The 20,529-nt window shown below is 33.6% G+C and overlaps 1 protein-coding gene across 1 annotated transcript in view; it reads left to right on the top strand.

The window, feature by feature from the left end:
* The window catches only part of LOC150094603 (cell adhesion molecule Dscam1-like), a 435,546-nt gene that overhangs the window by 151,814 nt on the left and 263,203 nt on the right, over window positions 1-20,529 (top strand). Inside the window, exon 3 of the mRNA XM_090411127.1 lies at window positions 5,932-6,096. Coding sequence (XP_090267253.1) covers window positions 5,932-6,096 — 165 coding nt within the window. The remainder of the gene's footprint in view (window positions 1-5,931; window positions 6,097-20,529) is intronic.

The following is a 20,529-nucleotide window of genomic DNA, read 5'->3' as shown; positions in this document are numbered from 1 at the left end:
AATAACAGAAATAGGATTTTTTTATGTTTACCTTTGGTTATTTCACTTATTACAGAAAGCACGAGAAATGCATTTTTGGGAAAAGCCTCGACATGGATTGTCATTTCGATTTCATTCGGCATAAATAATCAGTTTCACCCCCTTTTTAGAAGGTGTGATAATCTGAATTTCAAGATGTAATATTAGCACTCGTTCTAGTCATATAGCATTTTAAAGTAAAACTTTCTGATATCACTTGTAAGAACCTTAAATATATAAATGCTAAAAATGTGATTTGGCATTCTTCCCTAGAATTTTGTAGAGTAAGATATCAATATCGCCTTATAGAAGATTTTCTTCCTAAAATGCTGGAATTATTGAAATATGAATAATCTTAGTGATATCATTAAATGCGTTTTAGTAATCGTATGTTAAATCCAAGTTGAATTCGACATCTCGATTTGCCGCAGCCACTAAAATTCAGAATATTATTCACGGAAAATTTTAAAATCACAATTTCCTTATAACAGTAATACTAACTTTGCCGTTCACTTTTTTAAGAATAATTTGTTCTTGAACGTTCATCCAATTACAATTTGACCCTATGAAAGAATAGGGTATGCGAAGTCTTCAAAACATCCTTAGTTTTGAACAGGCATTTTCTAATTTCTGAAGCTTTTCACTTCTTAACAGAAATTAAACTTAAGCTACTATAACTTAAAATCTAAATATCTTATAAGTCCATCCATTGATATTCGGAGATACACCCGCTCCATTAGTCAAAAATGCGATTAGTTTCATAGGTGCGTCAGATACTGTAGACCACATAATTTACAACAGTGGAGCTCTCTAATAATTAACAATAGGTTAATTGGAAGTTGAAAACTTATAAACACAAATAATCAAGCGCTAACGAAATCAAAACTCCAAGATTACCTGATTTCCTTATAAGGAACAAAACCATTTCAACTTTAACTACTATATAACATCGTTGTTTTTTGTTGTACATGTAACAAACATCATCCATGGAACAAACTCCTTCCTGCTACGATCATATAAAAATCTGTTGTGGCGGTTAACATTTCATTCGCAAGAAGCATTCATTTATCTCAATCAAATATTAATGCGTGATTAACCTTCTCCCTTCATGACTTCGCTACCGAATTTCTGCCTATGATAATGAATGTAAATTCTGTTCACAGTAAAGTGATTTCATATGATTTCCAAGTGTCTTTCCTCAACTTGCATACTCGATCACACTATATTTTGGTTAAGCTCCATTGGTGTTAGTGAAAATAAACTTGTAAAAAATACCAAATTAATCTCTCTGCCAAGACTATGAAAGAAAAAGTAGTCTTTAATTTCACTAATTTGAAAGAAAGAATCCGTACAGGGGCACATCTTCTCAGCCTAGACGGCATAATTTCATTTCTATTCTCCCCCCCCCATAATATGTTCCTCTCCTAGAGTCGATCATTCATCAGTGTATTCTGATTTGATTTCTTCCAGTTACCTTACTGTGACGCTTCTTCTCAACTTTCCAACTCTTGTTCGCAAAGCGTGTCTTCAACAGATATATTTTACTTCCTACACGATCAGACTCCGGGCTTGTTCGAAATATAGAACCAACATAATTGAGAGATGATCTGCCCCACCAGCAATAACTGTCTTCCAAATTAATCGTCTAATCTGTTTTTGTTCTTTCTTTTCCAACTTAGTTAACATTTAATGACTAGTAAATCAACATTCTAAATAAATTGCTATTTCAAATTTTTTTATGATTTCCAAATAAACATAAATGAAGAGGTACTCTATTGAGATTTCGTATTGTTGCAGTATTAATTAACCTTCATGAATCATTTCTCTTTTTAACTTTTTCGAGAGATTTTGCACTGAGAAGTCGTTATGAAGGCTGCGGTTTTTTTTCTCACTTAACTCAAAATATGAATTATGTGGTCTAGTTTTGGGCAGAAATTATTCACATTGAGGAATTAACCGAAAGCAAGTAACAGATGAAGAGATCGGGCTTTCATGTGATGAATGATTTAAAACGCTTTTTACCAACTGACTGATGGTTGGAATCTCACTATAGTATTCGATGTTTGTTAATGCCTTTAATAAAATTTATCCGCCTTCGTCATAGGTCAATTTAATCACTGTGAGACGGCCATCTTGCTTATTTAGACAATAAGTGATGACAGATTTCCAAATTTGGTCTAGAACAGAGATTTTGGTTTATCTGAGCCCTACCCAATCGCAGTACTAATAGAGGATAGGTTTATAAAATTTTGTGAATGGGATGCATATAACAAAGTTTTAAGGACAAAGTAATTCAGCTAGTTAAGCCTCACCATCTGTATATAATTTTCAATAGTTTCAGAAATTCAGTAGTAAAATTTAACCTTTTTAGGATTACTTGGTGGTTAATTATACCGCACAGCACTTTACAAGTATAGAATATAATCAAACACTTAGCTGAAACCGTCATTTTTAATGTTCAATATATTACTGTAACTGAAAAGACAGAACATTTCAACATAACAAATTCTAGTCTCAGGTACATTCTAAGGTGTATTTAAGGATATCGCAACCATTTAGTTTATGATATATTTCAATTAGTAGTGTAGCTTCAAATTACCTTCTACGTGCTTTTGAACTTCAGTAGAATCGAACTTCCTCTTCTCTCCAGGGACACCAAAACGAGTTCCTGTCACTGCGCTAAGTTTTCCAATCAAAGATAAGTCTGCTCTTCTGGGAAATTATCGACTAAACTGGCATTGCCGCACGTACTGGAATTAAATGTGGTGGACTTACTGACCTTGTGGACGAGTTACTCCGGTTTAAATATTATATAGCATTTAAAATAAACAAGAAAACTTGAAATTGCTTTTGTAAGCTAAATATACTGTATTTCTTCTCTTTTTAAAGTTGACCTTTTTCCACATAAGATTTCTTAAAATTTAAGATGAAGAGATCAGATATTTTGCTTTGTTTTCTGTCTTCTTTTTGAATTGTGAGATACTCATGCTGATTTATGTTGATTTGCGAAATCAGTGCTGCATTTATAGTCTTTATTGAGGAAAAGATGGAATTGATTTAATCTTACACTTTTAACTTAAAGCAACGAATATAGTTCAATAATTACTTCATATACTGTTGTTAAGTATGCAATATACCTTACATTTTCTATACATTAAATGTATACACACGTTTATCTGTGGCTCTGAATCTATAGTACGCCTCAATATGAAACAACTATTATAACAGCATCATAGTGTGGGTGTATGCCCACCTTTGTCCATTATTGCTCTTTTCACTCGTCTAGGCATACCTTCCAATAGTTTCTGAAAATTAGTCAGTTCTTTTGAAACATTTCTTCGTTATCATGACTAAAGCTCCATGTGACTTACTGATCTGGATGAAATGAGCTTCTGCAGTTAGTCGTTAATGATAATGAGTTTGAGTTGGAATCATCAGAAGTACATAGGTTAGAAACCTGTCTAGGATTAGAAGGAACTTTATCAGGACTTTTCAACTGAAGGTAACTTTACCAGTCTCAAACCAGTGGCAACAGCATTTTCCTTCAGGAAACTGATTTTATCCGCTGAACAAGAATATACGCGCTTAACAGATTTGATTCGGCAGTTATTACAACGTCAGCGATATTATAAAAATTACAACCAAAGGTCCAAGTTCATAACAGATGAAACAGCACCAGATCGTTATACATTCGCGCATAAATTACAGAATTAGGATAATTAATACCATAGGGCATTCTCCAGGCATCCACCACTCCTATACTCAGCCACCCAATCAGAAATAGATGAGTGATTCGCGGCTTCATATTACGTATATCTAATGCTCTGAGGAACTTTTAGGATGTTCTTGAATCATTAGTGCAATAATGTTTTCAACACGATAATAAAGAACATTCATCAATAAAAGATAGAAAATTTCAATTTGGCTGTCATCGTTGATATTGCAGCTACCATCTCGGTGAAACTCAGACTGTGAAGTTCTTTTTGTAGCTTCCTGCTACTAATCTCAATTTGCATAGTAACTTTGAAATCATGTTGAGGGTTTGAGAGACACCCAAGCTTTCCGTCTTATCCTTCCGATCACCTCTTAGTCCTTTAGGGTAGCTTTCTAGACTATTGATATGTATTTCTTTGAATGGCACTCTTACATTTACATCTGCTAATAATCTTGCCTACAGTTAACTGTGAATAGTATTTTAACAGCAACATGAACAACAGATCACTTTTTTACATCCTATGATAACATTTCTTTCAAAGTTCCAGAGTTCTTGTTCACTCACATATAGTTACGATATATATGTACGGTTTATAACCTATAGATCATTGCTACTGTGGATGGAGTGATGGTTTGATAATTGAGAATTCCTGTTCCACAGACCAACTTCAGAAGTGTCTAAAGCGGATTTCACGACAGTAAACAGGATTCATAGCCTCATGTTGTATTTCACTTATTTACAAAATTAGATATTAAAAATTGGCAGGCCAGATTGACTGGTTAATCTGACACTCTCCGGCAGTTCGCATTGATCTGGTGACTGTCCAACTTTGGGTTGGAGCTGAATTTTAACGCTAGCTGGGAGACCGCGGTTTAATGAAGGCCTGAAGTTACTTGAAAAAGTTCGATGTTTGGTCTCTAGAGAAATAACGTTTCGAAAGAATGTAAACTAAGTAGGAAAAAGATTAGAAATATTAATAAATCAATATAATATAATTAAAAGACTCATTATTCCACTAATGTACGGTATGTTTACAAATATTCGCATGAAAATCATTTGCATTGGTTTGAGTGCAATACGAATTAAATCAAAAGTATAACTGTAATGAAAATACCTTAAAATTCCTTCTTGGCATTCAAGCCTCCTTTAAAACATATCTAGTTACCTATATCTTATGGAAGCAAATGTGTGCTACTTCAATTTTAAAAGCAGAATCTACACTGTACCGAAGTCGTATAGTGTAGATTAAGAGAAATCAAAACTTTCATATTGGTATGACTTGTCTTGGTATTGTCCGTAGCACGATCTCTTCGGAGATTATGCAATTTAAGTAGGGCAATGCTATTTAAATGTTCACTTGGTCTGAGGGTGGGGATCGACCGAAAACGTTTTTGTTTGAAACAGGCCAAGTTGAAACATTAAATATCTATAAGTCTGAGAGTTATGTATTCGATACGTGAACTACTGCTGTTAGGCGAGCTTAATTACGTGAAAGGGTAAAATACGAACCGTTTCTTTTACTGGCTTAACACAGTTCTTTCTTTTCGAAGGTTATGCGAATTGCGGGATCTTTCAGTTAGTGTAATATCCTTAATAACTTCTAAGTGAGCAAAATATTTTAATTTGTCGATTGAATCATAAAGTATGAATAATTTTACCTTTTCTTGTAATGAATACTAGTTTTGTATACGGTACTACATGTAATTTCCCACATAATTCTTTTACTCCTGTATCCTTGCTGAATGGTGGTCGTCGTTTGGATTTTAAAGTTTTGTGTATGTGTTTGGATATAAAATATATAATATATGTATGCTACACTGTTGTTCTAAAATGGCAAAACTTCTCTTAGAATAACAGAATTCTTAAATACATACAAAATTCTTCATGCATACAAAATGTTTATGTATGCATGACTAATATATTTAGTCATGCATACACGTAATCATATACAAAATGTTTGATTACTTGACTGTTACAATAACGCTTTTTAGTTTGGCATCTTTCAAACTACAAAGCGTTATTCCTATTATTTGTTTGTTTTGTTTTGTTCGGCCTGCTTAGAAGAGCAGGAGAACTATCCCACTATTGAAGTACATAAGCTCTCTCTCTCTCTCTATCACACACACATGATATTTATTTGTACTGTTTATTTATTGTTTCAGTGCTTAATATACTAATTAGTGTATTTTTTACTTCAGTTGTAAATCAACAATATGTCGTAGAAGTGTATGATGAATTCGTAATTGCCGGAACAACAGCTGTTCTTCGCTGTCATGTGCCTGGATTTGTAGAAGATTACGTGACTGTTACATCTTGGATGGAAGAACCAACATCCGCAGTGATACAGCCATCTGGGGCCGTCGGTAAGTTGTTTAATTGGAATTAATGCTTATTTTTAAAAGAAATATAGCTGCTTATTGTAATCTTCTGTTATGAGAAAAAAAAATTACATGTAGAACTGTGCGTGTATGTGTGTGTGTGTGTGGCATCTCTCTAATGCATGCCTTTTTCCTTCTGCACTTGAACACTCAGTATTCTCTTGTGTTTTCACTATTGTAGATGTGAGAGGAGAGTAGTCGTGCCTTTACTTCGCACTTTTCAAGAATTGCCACATGGGAGTTAAAGAATTCCTTCCATTCCCATATATTCCATTTAGTGGAGATCAATACACAGAATTTGAGAGAAAGCATGTCTGTGGGAAAATGTTTAGGCAAGAGTGGTGGTTTGGAGTTTAGCCAGTCTCCTTTTTACCAGGTCATGAGATGCATTACTTTCTCACTACGTAAAAAAATGCGGTTTTGTTATTTTTTGCTTCTCACCACCATCACAGATAAAATAAAAGCTTTTAGAAATGTTGCATTCATTCAGAAATTCAAAACAGCCGTTCTTTGTTCAATGTTAGATACTCATATGAATCGAGTAGATGTAGAAAAATCATATAAACTTATAGATATTAGATATGAATATATCAAATATCTGCCAGTTATTTTTTATTTGTATTTTGAGAGAGAGAGAGAGAGAGAGAGAGAGAGAGGGGTTATACCATTAACAATTATATACATTTCATAAAAAAGTATAAATTGCATTACATCATGTTGTAAAACTGTTCTCTATGTTTCTCTGAACTAGCGAAATCATTACATGACAACATATCGGTTGTAAAATTTAAATCTTATTTAAATCTTATATCGTGTTAAGCTGTATAAAATGAGCGACAAATACTATTTGAAATGAAAGAAGTCAGTAACAACAAAACATTTGCCGTCCTCTCAGGCACCTTACAACTGGCAATTCAGTATTAAGGCAGATTCGCAAAATTACTTTCAGAATAATCGAGAAATTCAAGAAATCGAACTAAATTAGCCTTGCATTTTATTATTATTATTATTATTATTATTATTATTATTCAGACTGAAATAGTGGTACATATAATAGCGGTGCTTGTTACAGTAATGCAAGTAATAATGAAACAGAAAAAAAAGTAATACTATGAAGGGCGTAGTATTCCGGGTATGCCAGATGTGCGGTGCATACCCACAGAACAGCAATATCACCGATATCATATTTTTGCATTTATTCCTGTTAAAGGCTACCCTAATTGTTTTGGCTTCGAGTGATTCCTCAAATTAAACACAACATACTAATGCTTCATGAAGAGGACACTTTTCGACGCGTAAACATTGTGTCGTATTCGAATTAACTGCCGGGTGTGCGGTCTCAAATACGGACACCTTTGAACTCTTTGAACAGACGTACAGATGGCGTAGCGGGTCAAATTCTTAGCGTTATATTGGTTTTACGCCGCCCAGAAGGCGAGGCAGGGTGTGCGCTGAGACAATAGCACCCATAAATCAGTGGCTGTGATTGATTATTGTGTCAACATTATGACTATTATGACTACAACTCAGATTGTTGTAGTAATCTCCACACAACAGATGATACCATATTGCAGTGAAGAATTTACTCATGAATAGTGTACTCGTATCTTAAAAATGCTGCATTTATAAATTTTTACCATACTGTATTCTGCTAATTACGAACTTCAATTTATTTTAAAAATGAGATATTGAAGTTCCATTTCAGGTTGCTCTCAATATGGAGGCCCAAATACTTTACTGATTTATTTTTACTAAACAACAGTTATAAATTTGGATTTCGCTACACCTCGTTTTATGCCATTTTGTAGTTATATAGTGATCTAGCTTATCTGTTAACATGAAGTATATATATTTAGTTTTATCCGTGTTAATTTTAAGACCACTATTCTAAACCGCTTATTTAGTTTCAACATATCATAGTTAATCCGATTTTCTACATCCTTGAAGTTCACTTCAGTGTACATTAATGACATATCATCAGTAAAAGATATTTCGTCAAAAAGTTTGTATTTGCACAATTCATTAACATATAATAAAAATAGGATGGATCCTAGCACCGAACCATCCTGGCCTCCGAATTTTATAATTTTTGGTGTGCTATTGAAAGTGCCATAGCTAGTATATTGTTTTCCATTATTGAAATAGGATTTGAACCAATCATTAGTAATTCTCAGATATTTTCAAAAGTAGTAAGCCATGATGCCCACAATAATGCTTTAAATGTATCGAGAAAAACGCGGCTGTGCACATTCCTTTATTTATCACACTATATAAACTGTCTTAGAGAACTCTAATAGCGCTTTTTTTTTCATTAATGAATCCGAATCTCAATCCGTATTAATTAGTTGCATGAAAGGTTATGAAATTCACATAGCTGTTTAATCGTTTATTATTAGAATTTCTATTATCTTTGATGATCATATTATATACATATATGCATATATACGCACTGCTTGGAAAGAAATCAACAGACACCCCCCATGGTGAAGGTGTATCGTGCCATCTAAATAGTCATATGTTTGTAGCCACTATAAATTGGAGGAATATGATGCTCCCAGGCCAGTGCAACTATCTGGGTGAAGTGGCTGCGAGAAGAGAATTGACGGAGTTTGTAAGAGGCGTTGTGATAGGATGACACGTTGGAGGCCTATCTATGAGTATCTACGAGTACTAGGTCAACAACAATCAGGGATACCATACTGAGATGGAAGCGCAGGGAGTCAACTGCAAGTGAATCCCGAATGGACGACCCACTACACTCAGCGAAACGTACGGTGCCCTTTTGAACATTATCCTTTGTAGCACCGTACAGTGCTACAAAGGATAATGTTCAAAAACCGTCATTCGTGGCTGACACGTTGAATGCAGAGTTCCAGGTATCAACTGGAACATGAACCTGCACAAAAACATTCAGAAGGGACACTCACAACATCGGTTTGCTTGGTAGGACCGCAATATGCAAGTCCCACATGACCTGAACCAACATGCAGCGTCTTCTTCAGTGGTGCAAAGATCGTGTACAGTGGGACGTGGAAGCTTGGAAAGCTGTATTATGGAGCGAAGAATCATCTATCCAGCAGATGGAAGGGTGTGGATGTGGCGAATGTTCGGTGAATGTCTCTTGCCATTATGCGTAAACCCAAGTATGAAATTCAGAGTCTGCGATATGATGGTATGGTTCTGTTTATCTGGTTCGGACCTCTGTTTGTGGTGTCACAAATACTGAACTCCGAGAATTATCTTAACATTCTGAACAATGCAAAGCTTCTTTTATTTGTGGCGTTTCTACAAACTGACCGTTGTCGCTTTCAGCAAAAGAATGCATCATGACATAAAGCTGCTGCTGTAAATGCATCGTTTGTGGACATGAATGTCACCACACTTGAGCGGCCTACACAGAGCCCTGATCTCAATTCTGTTGAAGATCTGGATTGAGCGGTATGAGCTGGAATTTCAGGCGAAGTCAAAGGACGTTCGCCCCACAACAGTCCAGAACCTGATCATATGCGTACAGGAAGAATGCTCCAAAATTCCCATTGATCCCTAGCTTAAGGTTGTGAAAAGTATGTCCCGTAAGACTGCGGCAGTCATCGCAATGAAAGGAGGTCCTACATTTTATTAAGGTGGGCGCCATTACTGTTGGTTCCTCACATTGTGGTGTCCGTTGACTTCTTTCCAAGCAGTGCATATATATATATTACAAAAGTTCACAACTGTATCACTGAAAATTTCCCACTGAAAATCTGCAACACAGAATTCCGACGAATGCGGACTTCTTGGGAATGGCAATGCAGAGATCGGATGCACATTCTCAAACTGTTTCAACTGGGCGTTGTCTTGTATAACTTAACATGTTTGAAAAGCGACTCAGTATCGAATTCGTAATAACTTTCTTAAGCTTATACTCGCTAGAAAAAATATGCTGAGATATTTGAAAAGTTTGTGGACTGTTCCTTTCGAAACACTCGAAATATTTTTTGTTTGTTTGTTTGTTTCCTAAAAGTAAGAAAATAATTTAATAACCGGTGCTGGTTTAGTTCGAATTCTTGCGTTTCTCGGTTATTCCGCATGGAAAATTTGCATTTACTTTAATGCTGAATTTCCAATTGTGTGACGTCTGACAGGGTAGCAAACGGTTTGTTGCTACTAACTTCTCTCCTTTTTAAATAGTTTACTCATACTGGATTAAAACACCTTTTCTGTGTACCCGAATCAAACTTTACCGTTTTCTGTTCATTTGAATGGCTAAAGTTTTGCTTTTTCAATAGTAAGTGGGGATTTCATGCCGTACTGCAAGGTGCATTGTGTACCGCCAACTGTTTAAATGATATTTTCAAAAAATTGCAACATCTTGTTAACAAATCTAAATCGACAATTAATTTAACAATTAATTGTCGATTTAGATTTATTTATTTATTAAACGTTTATTTTAGTTTTATTAATTATTATGTGAATATAGTTTAAAATTATTCATTACGATATTCGAAAGTGCATTACCGCATCGTTTGTCATATTGATATCTTTTAATAAATTTTATATGCATTTGTTTCCTTTCTGTTATAAAGCAGGTAATGAAAAATAACAATAACTTTTTCCCCCATTTATTAAAATTTATAGCCATTAAATTAGACAGGATAGACCCTATTTATCTTATATGATTATAAACACATAAAAAAGAATTATTCACTTGCATCCTATCATTCAGTCCTAAATTGTGGGTTCCGGTGTCTTTAAAGCATCTACTCTGAAGAACCGATGAATGAAAGAACTAAGTTTTAATCTATCTAGGAAGTAGGAACTTTCATATGAACTTTATATCAACGTGTGTTATTCAGTTTTATACGGATGATGACACACGCAATTTACAGACAGAATAACACACGCAATTTACAGACAGAATACACTGGCCTCGTAGCAATAGTTGCTTCGACCGTGATCCAAAATAAACAAACTCCGGGGTAGACTACATGTTTACAGGTAGCGAGCTGCTCATGTGAGACACAGAGAATATGAAATCAACTCTTCCAATTTAGAGAATTTGGCCTTGCATATTGGTCTCGCACACATGTACCATTCAAAATTGATGTGTCACCTGACTTATTTCTATAATATTTGTTAATAAAAACGGATGTACTAAGAATATGTAGTTGTAAATATCCGGTATCGCTTAAATGTACGATTTTTGATATTTTTACCCCTGAACATTGCGTCACCATAACGCTAATCAGTAATTTTTTAACTTTTTTCACGTTTTTCAATGAGCAAGTACGTTGCCATAAAATATCTCCAAAATTTCATCTCTCAGTTTCATGCAGCCCTTTCTTCGAGATCTCATAAGCATAAGAAATAAGCATCATTTTCTGATATTTGGTCATTCTCCATGGATCGTTCTTCAATTGTATTGTCGCGAGGGGGGGGGGGGAGAGAAAGTGGTATGAAACCTGATCTCAGAATCGGTGATATTCATATCATCTCCATAAAGTGAAAAAATCTTCTGGGGATGATGTTATACTTCTAAAAAAATCGATCATCATCAAATTCCTGCCATGTACCCTCAAGGGGTGTACAGCATACGATAGTACTACATGAAAAATTTACCTAAATAAATCCAGTTCCACTATTCGAACTGTTTAAGTAAGTAAACGGAATAACTACTCTAACAGATTTGGTATGGAACTCCAACAAAAAAAAGTCAAAACTGGGAAAATAAATAGGAACATGAAATATTAACTGCAATTTCAATAGAGAACCTATTGAAGGAGGGAAATATTTCAGCTATTTAGGCATAATTTTAGTGAAGATAAAAATGAATTATGAAAATAAATAATATGTGGATCTGAGAATGGGGTAAGAAATAAAACAATCGATCGTATTAAAACAAATGTGAGACTTCTGAGAAAAATTAACGGAGCGTGATTGGAAAAATCGTATGCCAAATGAAGATATTAGAGAACTTGAAATTATTAGCACAGAAGAACGCATGAGCAGAGCTAATCAAGTTACAGAGCGGAACTGAAGATGAAAGGTTAACAAAATAGTTATTTTTTGCTACATTGGAAGGGAAACTAACACAGTGTAAGACCAAGATTTAAAGGAATCGATACAGTTAGTATGTTACAAGATGACATTTAAAATCTAACAATGTTAGAAAGCAAACAAGTTAGACATAGATATGGAAGAGAATGGCGGGTGGGGAGTTAGTAATAATGTGAACACGATGCTAATAATACCTTTTGACAGTGCATTTCAGAAATCATAAATTCTGGTTATCGATGAAACTCTATTAACAAATTATTTCTTATTTATCAGAAATTAATCCATAATGATTAGAATTTGTCAGCATTTTATTTGCTGACAAGTTATGACAAGATGATGAATAACTCCCCGTATTTCTTTCATTTTTCTATTGTACCGTGAGCTGGCTAAGAATAAGACTATTTTTATTATATATATATATATATAATATATATATAATATCTACTTTAATTTGATTGAAAACCATTGTCCTTCATGCTACTACGCTTCTAACCCATTACGCAACACAAGAAATTACTGGGCAGTTTAACCCCGATTTATGTTCTTTAACAGCAAAAAGCTTAGCAGCAGTAAAAGAAACATGGCATCGACATTTCTTTCGGTTTGATTCACTGCTAGTTTAGGAAACACAAGAAAATCAATACATCATTTTGACACTTACAGAAATTCGCAAAATTATAGAAATCATAACTTTCTCACACTTCCATTTGAAGACCAGTCAATTATGCTATCTAAGCATGAAATAGTTTTCTGATAGATGGAACCATTCTTGATTTGAAAAGTAGAATAACTGAAATATGGGGGGGAAATAAGGCAAAAGAGAAAATGTTGGTCAAATATAACTCACATAGAAAGAACTTTTCCGATTGCATGCTTTAATAGAGAATGTAACGCAGCTGTTAGTACTGAAATCGTTTAAACATATTCACAAATTTAAGTTACATGTTCGATAACGAATACTAAGTTCACAACCAAATTGATTTGCCCGAAGATGCAAAATGGTTTATTTCAAAAGAATCTTATTAAGTTAGATTTAATATTTAGAGTACTGGAAAGCCCTTCTCTGAAATTAGTTATACACAGCAGAAATATCTGCGAATAAGATTACTCATTAATTCCCTAATAATTACTATTACTGAAATCTTATCTTCACATCGTCCAACAATTGCGGATCAGCAATTTAGTACTTGCGAGAAATCTTCAAACGAAATATAAATATCATTATCTAATAATAAAAACCCTACATAGCCGTGAAGTATTGTTTTTATTCAATTCTCACGGAGAAAAAAATAATTAGAAATTCAAGAAATATTACTTACAAAATGTATTTATCTTTTAAATGACTTATTTGATTCATTTATTGTGAACTCTCGGTAAATAATAATCCTTATTCTAAAGTGCAATGTCTTAAAGTTTGATAATGTACGCAAACCTCGTGCTAACTGAAGATATAAAACTTGCTTTGTAGAACATTTTTTTTTTTGTCACTTTGACCGTTGATGATTTCAATAAACCTGATTGTAATGATATCCCATCTGCTGTGACGAATTCTACTCTTGAGGTCGGATCATTCGGAATATGATGCTATTGAACGGTGTCCCGTTCAATAGTATTTCAACTATATTCTAATCTTCGGGAGACGCATACGCAAAACCATCGTTTAAGAACTCATGTCAGACGGCGGGTATCCCATCCTTCCGTAATTTCGCGTGCAATAGGTAAAATTATATCGACTGAAGTGAATGTAATTTATTTATAGAAATAGTTGTAGCAGAAATTAATTATAGTTTCACATAGGATGAGCGATATTTACCCTTCTGGAAAAGATATTTCAACTGAAGATGAATCATTTGTATGCACAAGTAGCAGCAAGGATTTTCTTTCCGTAAAACAGACTAAGCGAACACATAATGGGCAAAAATAATATACGACAATCATTGTCTTATCTTTACCAAAATTTTAATCAACGAATAAATTCGAGATTGACTATCCACCCATTACCGCTTTCAAAACATTACTACTTGTGACGGGCTTTTGTGATTGCAATGAAAATATAATATGAGAGGGAGAATGTAAACAGAGATACCATTTTGCTAAATCCTTTTTAGTCGGCATCCTCTCCTGAAGTTAATGATTTCATCCTCTAGTAAACAGCTGGTTGATTTTAATCTTCGCGAGCTTAAACCGTTTAAATTCTCTGTTTTCTTTAAAAATAAAAAATAAAATATACTGTTTAAATTTATTCAGTCAGAGGAAGTTCATGCCATATTCATATAAGGTTTTCTATTATTTCCGTTCTTTTCAATCCCCATGCACTGAAGTAGTATATGAGAAAAAAAATTCTCTGTCTGGCATTCCAGTGAGAATTTCCATTTTCATAGTTCCTCTTCTTACTTTATATAACGGCAATAACTTAGAAATTTAAAATTCGTTACTCTGAATGACTGTCAAGGATATTTATACGAAAAGAATAAGAAACGGATTTTGTAAGGCGGAGCACATAAATGACAGGATTTTATTGTATTTTTGATTGTTTTATCTCTTTGCTAGTCCTTGCTCCTTTTCGGTAAGAAAGAACAATGTTAAGGAAAGCGACTACTCGCATTTGAAGTAGGACATCTAGACATACAGATATTTGTTTTGTTTGTAAAGAGCAAAACAGTCGTATTGACCATAATTCATCCTCGATGTTGCTCGCTGAAAGGTAACAGATTGAAATGATAAAAATTTATGGTGATATGGATATCGATTCCGAACATCAGCCACGTACGTCATTAAAATTCGCTTAGAAGTCGCGATGGTCTGAATCGATACGCAATTCTCAGCGGTACAGAAAACAGAATGTCCATCGCAGAAAGAGAGAAACATAAATATTATAAATGTTCTTCAAATATTTCATTTCTGTGTAACCTCTTTAAGAGAATGAAACATTGCTGATGATAGGATCGACGTCTTACATTTGAAAAATTTAAAAACTCCTTTTCCACTTAAAAGGAAGGCCTCACCTGTCTTGAGTTGGCGCCGGATTATGATTGAGTGAATCACTCAAATCACATGAAGATGTCATACAATGTTGTTATCGTAAACAACACTATGGTAACAATGATGCGAAGAATATATCATTTTAAATCACCCTTTAGGGTTTTATGCGCAGAATGTTGTGTCGTATATTAGTCAAAGAATACAATTTAAAATTCATTTATTAAAGGAAAAGAGTGCCTTGGGAACAGACTTAAAGACAATTGTTTCAGCAGTATTGCACATAACTGCTTATTATGTCGTGAAAATTGTCAAAAATGCTGCTAAAATATCACCGCAGTGGTTAAAGATAGGACTGATATTAAAAAAAAATGTGCACAAAGAGCTCTCAGACTTCATGCAGTTGAAATGAAGTATTAAATAATAATGTATTTATTAGAACACCACATAGTTCGCGTTTTACAGAAAGTGTATGCTCTTCGTTTCTCTAGTAAGAGAACTCGCCATTGCTATGGAACGACCTCAGGTGTTCTGAAGTGGATTTCAAAACAAGTCGCGTGTACTGGTTACCTGTTTGGTAATAAAGAAGGCTGAGACATTTCTTCTACCTTTTATTGCCTCAGGAGGTAACGTTATCATTCCAGTCAAAGATGAATGCTTAATGATTCTGACGTCATCTCGGCGAAAGTAATATTTCTTACAGTTTTTTTTTTCACATATTGATGGTGGCTTTCATATTTTTGCACTTTATTTATAGTAATGACAAATGAAAGTATAATAGGAAATTGCAACCGAATCGACACACACACAAGAAAAAAAAAGGAAAAAAAAGGATACAAATGAGAGGGGTTGTTAATTCCAATCAGGCCTTACCTCAAAGAACTCAGAGGAGGTGTTAGGCATTAAATTAATGCATTTAAAATGTATATTATTTGAGAATAAAATTAAAAAATGCACATTTGTTAAAATTTTTCCATGACCCACTTCACATCAAGATAAGTTTATTAATTAACTCATATATAATAATCATTCTGGAATATCAAATTTTACAGTTGCAATTTAAGAAAACAATCCAAATCTGGTAAATGGTTTTGAACGAATAAAAGAGAATGAATTATTTTCGAAAAAAAAAACCTCATATTTTTATTGAAACATTTAAAATCTCATTTTCCTTTTTAGTATTCGCAAGAAATAACATTCAAATAATCCAAATGGGTTTAGCGTGTCACATTCATATTTACAAATATTTAATGGATGCAGTTTTTATGAAAAGATCAATAAAAATAATTGCTGATAAGAAAATTATTTGCAGAAAAATTGAAACGCATCCGAAATTTTATTATCAGTTGCATATATTAGACTAATGCTCCAAATAAAAGAGACAATTTGTATTAACTACATCACATAAGTAGCGCTTTCATATCTCGATAATCAATAACAGATTAAAGCGTAATAAGTGTAATATTACACTGTACTCTTCTCTCTTGCGTTGTGAAATGGACCAGGAAAACGCCGATTACGATTTTTTTTTTACCCAAGTCGTTAGTGATGCTGCTTGCGGAGGACCACAAGGACTTTTACATTAAGCAGATATTCGCCTCACCTCGCGCATTATTTTGATGTATGATAATGCTCCTTAAACTGCAAACAAGTATTATCTCGTAAGTTAAACAGATGAGCAAGAAAGAGTGAAAATGATGCCATTGACAAATTCTAATGTCAGGAAAGTACTAGCAAGAAGAATTATTGCGATCCCAGAGGAAATAACATCAGACTCGCAGCGAATCAAAGGTCTCATATCCCAGCATTCCATCCGCGATGAACGGATAATTCACAGATATGAAGCGATACGCATCAAAGATTTGTGGAATTTGATTTTAACACCCACTCTATTCAGATTAAGTTACTGCAGCCAACTGTAAACTATTCAAAACAACTTAATCACGAACTCTGGGAATATACCACTATTTCAGTGAGAGAAAGTAGTATAAATGATTCTATGCTGGCTATTTAAAACGTCTTATAGGGAAAATAAGGTTATATATATATATGATAAAATATATACTGACTGAATGCTTTAGAAATATATTTGTTACTACTCAACTTCCTATAAGAAATTATTCAAAAACTAGTAACGTGTTTCAAATAATTTATTAAAGTTTATTATGAAATTATTTAGTTACAGGAGTTCAGGTGATTATTCTAAATAATGACCTATAAAAGTTCTATATAAGTTATTATACAGGTTCTTCAATCAAACCAAACTCTTTTGTCATGGCACTTTTCTTCGCCATTCCAACTGGTTATGAGCATTCTATTTTCCAGTCAATATTTGATAATTATTTCAATTCTTGTTTCAACTTTTTCTAGTCTTCTGGAATCAAACACTGATCCCACTTTTCCTAAAGGATATTCATATATTTTCGTTTGAATACATTAGAATACATTTCTTCTGTTTCACAAGGTAAATACTGATTTAAAGGAACACAAACTCAACAAATGTTATCTAAGTGAAATAATACGAATCATTTTTAGTTTAATTCTTCAGGAACTATTCTGTGAATTGCTTGTCATAAACACCATCGTTCTATTTCATTTCTTCATTTTTTTTCTATTATGATATTCTCTAAAACCTCTTATAATTTTTGTTTAACTCTTTCTTCGTTTTATTCATTCTTTCATTTTAAATTATGAATCATAAAAGTAAAAATACATTAAAAATATGAATATAAATCGAAATAGGGAACAATGTTCCTTATTTTAATTTATCTTCAAATTTTTCTACGTTTCGTTCATACTATTTCTCTCATCTCCATGTTTTAGTTTGTTTGTTTTTTTACTCTCCAACCAACTTTTTAATTCTGTTTTTATTTTTATTTATTTCCTTTTAATTTTGTTTTGAAATCAAGTAGTATTCATTGTATTTTACTTTCACGCCATCTGATTTTTCTAAATTACAGATAATACGTACGCGTCACTATTTATTATACGCTCATTTACAAAGTTCTAATATACATTTTCTGGTTCTGTACGTTCTGCCTCTCAAAATGTTAAACAGTCCCTTTCAAGCAAACAGCAAAATCGTGGAAGCAGCCACATTTCTACCGCGCTTTCAGAAACAGAATCACAAAACAGTTTATTTTCATATTAAATATTTTTGATAACCACGATATATATACCCCAAGCATTTACTGAATGCAAAGCAGGTTAGCAGATCGCAATTTCTTATATTTCATGCAAAAAACTATATTCGGGTTTCTAAAACCACACCGAACAGAAATGTTATTGTAGATTGAAGAAGGAAGAATAGAGTAAAGAAGCATTACAGTGTTCGATATAAAGAAGAGCTTCCTCCTGCAGAATGGAGATCGCCTACGAAAGTATTGCAGTAGTATATCACATGTTGGCAATTGTCCTATATACTGCAGCCAGTTGAAATTAATATCTAACCTAGTGATTAAAATAAGCTGCAAGTTAATGTTTCAAAAATGCATTAATGTTGCGCGCTGGAAACTGAATAAAAATCATGTCGTTTCAAATCAGGCGGTGAAAAGAAATTAGGTATCCTCACCGATAAAAAAAAGGACAGGAGGGTGACTTTTCAAAAACCAATCATATCACAGATTGGTACAATCATCAACAAAATGATTGTAAAACTTATAAAGAAAAATCGAGATACAGTAAGACAGAACCTTACTGTTTTGTGAATGCACCTGTGCCTGGTGTGCATGCATTCGTGCGCGTGTGTGTGCGTGCGTGTGTTGAAGACATACACACACAACCTAGCTTGGTTTATTACTTACTCGCTCAGTTAACATGCCTGTAGCATTTTTAAATCATGATTTTTCTTCTAATAAAGGCAGACAATTTGGTCTGAGAATACATAAAATTTACAGACACTCCTTTACTGAACTTAGATTTCGCTTTTTAATTCCGAACAGTCCAAAACCAATACTAGTAGACAATTTAGTTTCATAGTGATCACCACCACCACCTGTTAACATATTTTGATCTGAATAACCCAAAAGATTGCCAATCTGCTAAAGAATCCTAGGAATAATATCTCAAGGTATTAAATAGTTTTCATAATGACGCAATATAGTTACACTTCAATTCTTTATAAAGGAGAAAAAAGGACCCATATATTCACTTGAAGACCGAAACCACTGTGTAAATAAAATTCTAAATGAAAAGCATTTGAGATTACTTTCAAGATTGCTTACATTTTAAATTAAGCTTCTGAATTCAAAAAGACGTCACTTTAGAGAAAAATCGTAAGTTTTCCATAATGAAATACGGAAGAGGAAAAAAAAAACTCCTGGTGTAATTATGCCTAACAAAGAGATGATGAATCAGGAAAATAATTCTACAATCTATTGGCGTCCATGAGGAATATAACTTCTTGTATTATCTTGCAGAGAACATAAAATCGATGGTGCTAATTATATTAATTGCATTTATAAGGTTCCAAAATCGGTTATGAAGTGACTTTTTTCCCCTTCAATATTACAACGTCGCTGTTTGCTATCTGCGAAGTTTAACGGCTTGTCAAAAGAGCTCGTCTTCCTAACACCGACTGACTACTCCTCTGTGGTTTTACTGCGAACATTTATCGACTGAGGAAGAAAAGAAGCTGCTAGCCTCCGTTCATAATAAGAAACCATTAAGTCTCCCTAAACGTGAGAAGAAAAGTCATTTAGAACTCTTAAAAGCATTTGGTGACAAGAAACAGAAAGGTTCTTCTAAGAAGTACTTCTTAGCACTACTTTATGTCCCTTCTGCGGACCCACATGAAAACACATTCTCTCTCTCTCTCTCTCTCTCTCTTTCTTTCTCTTGTGTGATGTAAGATATTTCTACTTTCGTGTTTTTAAGAAATGTGCTTTTAGCTGAGTTTTTTTTTTTTTTTAATTCTTCAAATCCTTGAGTTCATGAACAAAGTACCTTTTTTTTAAGTTCATAATTCTTCATTACAAAAATCTGTAGAACAAGGCGCATTCATCTGTTTTCGAAAATAAATCGTGTTTTTTTTAAAATGCTGCTTCTAGTTGGGTAATTCCTCTTGTAGTAACGTATATACCGAAATATTTAACTGATCCATTCTTCACAACCAAATGTTGACATAATTGAAATATCTCAAATACCATTACCGAAGTCCAACTCCTGAAGATTACTATGACAACGGTTCCCAACAATGCCTTGCGAAGTATTTAGAATAGTTTGGGATAGTATCTGATCTGAATTTAAAGAATGAGTAGGCAATGCAGTTAAATATTTACTACGAAAAATCAATGATCTATTTATCGCAAAGCAACACAATTATTAATAACGTTTTGGTATTCTTCTTGAACTAAGTGGAAAACTGGAATATAAATATCAATAAATGTAAACCAACGAGACGAA

Source organism: Typopeltis vanoorti, chromosome 21 (assembly GCF_054136105.1).
Source record: "Typopeltis vanoorti isolate ZY-2024b chromosome 21, IOZ_Tvanoo_1.0, whole genome shotgun sequence".
In the NCBI taxonomy this organism is placed as follows: Eukaryota; Metazoa; Arthropoda; class Arachnida; order Uropygi; family Thelyphonidae; genus Typopeltis; species Typopeltis vanoorti.
Note: the sequence above shows the minus strand (reverse complement) of the source record. Positions and strands in the feature narration are given on the sequence as shown.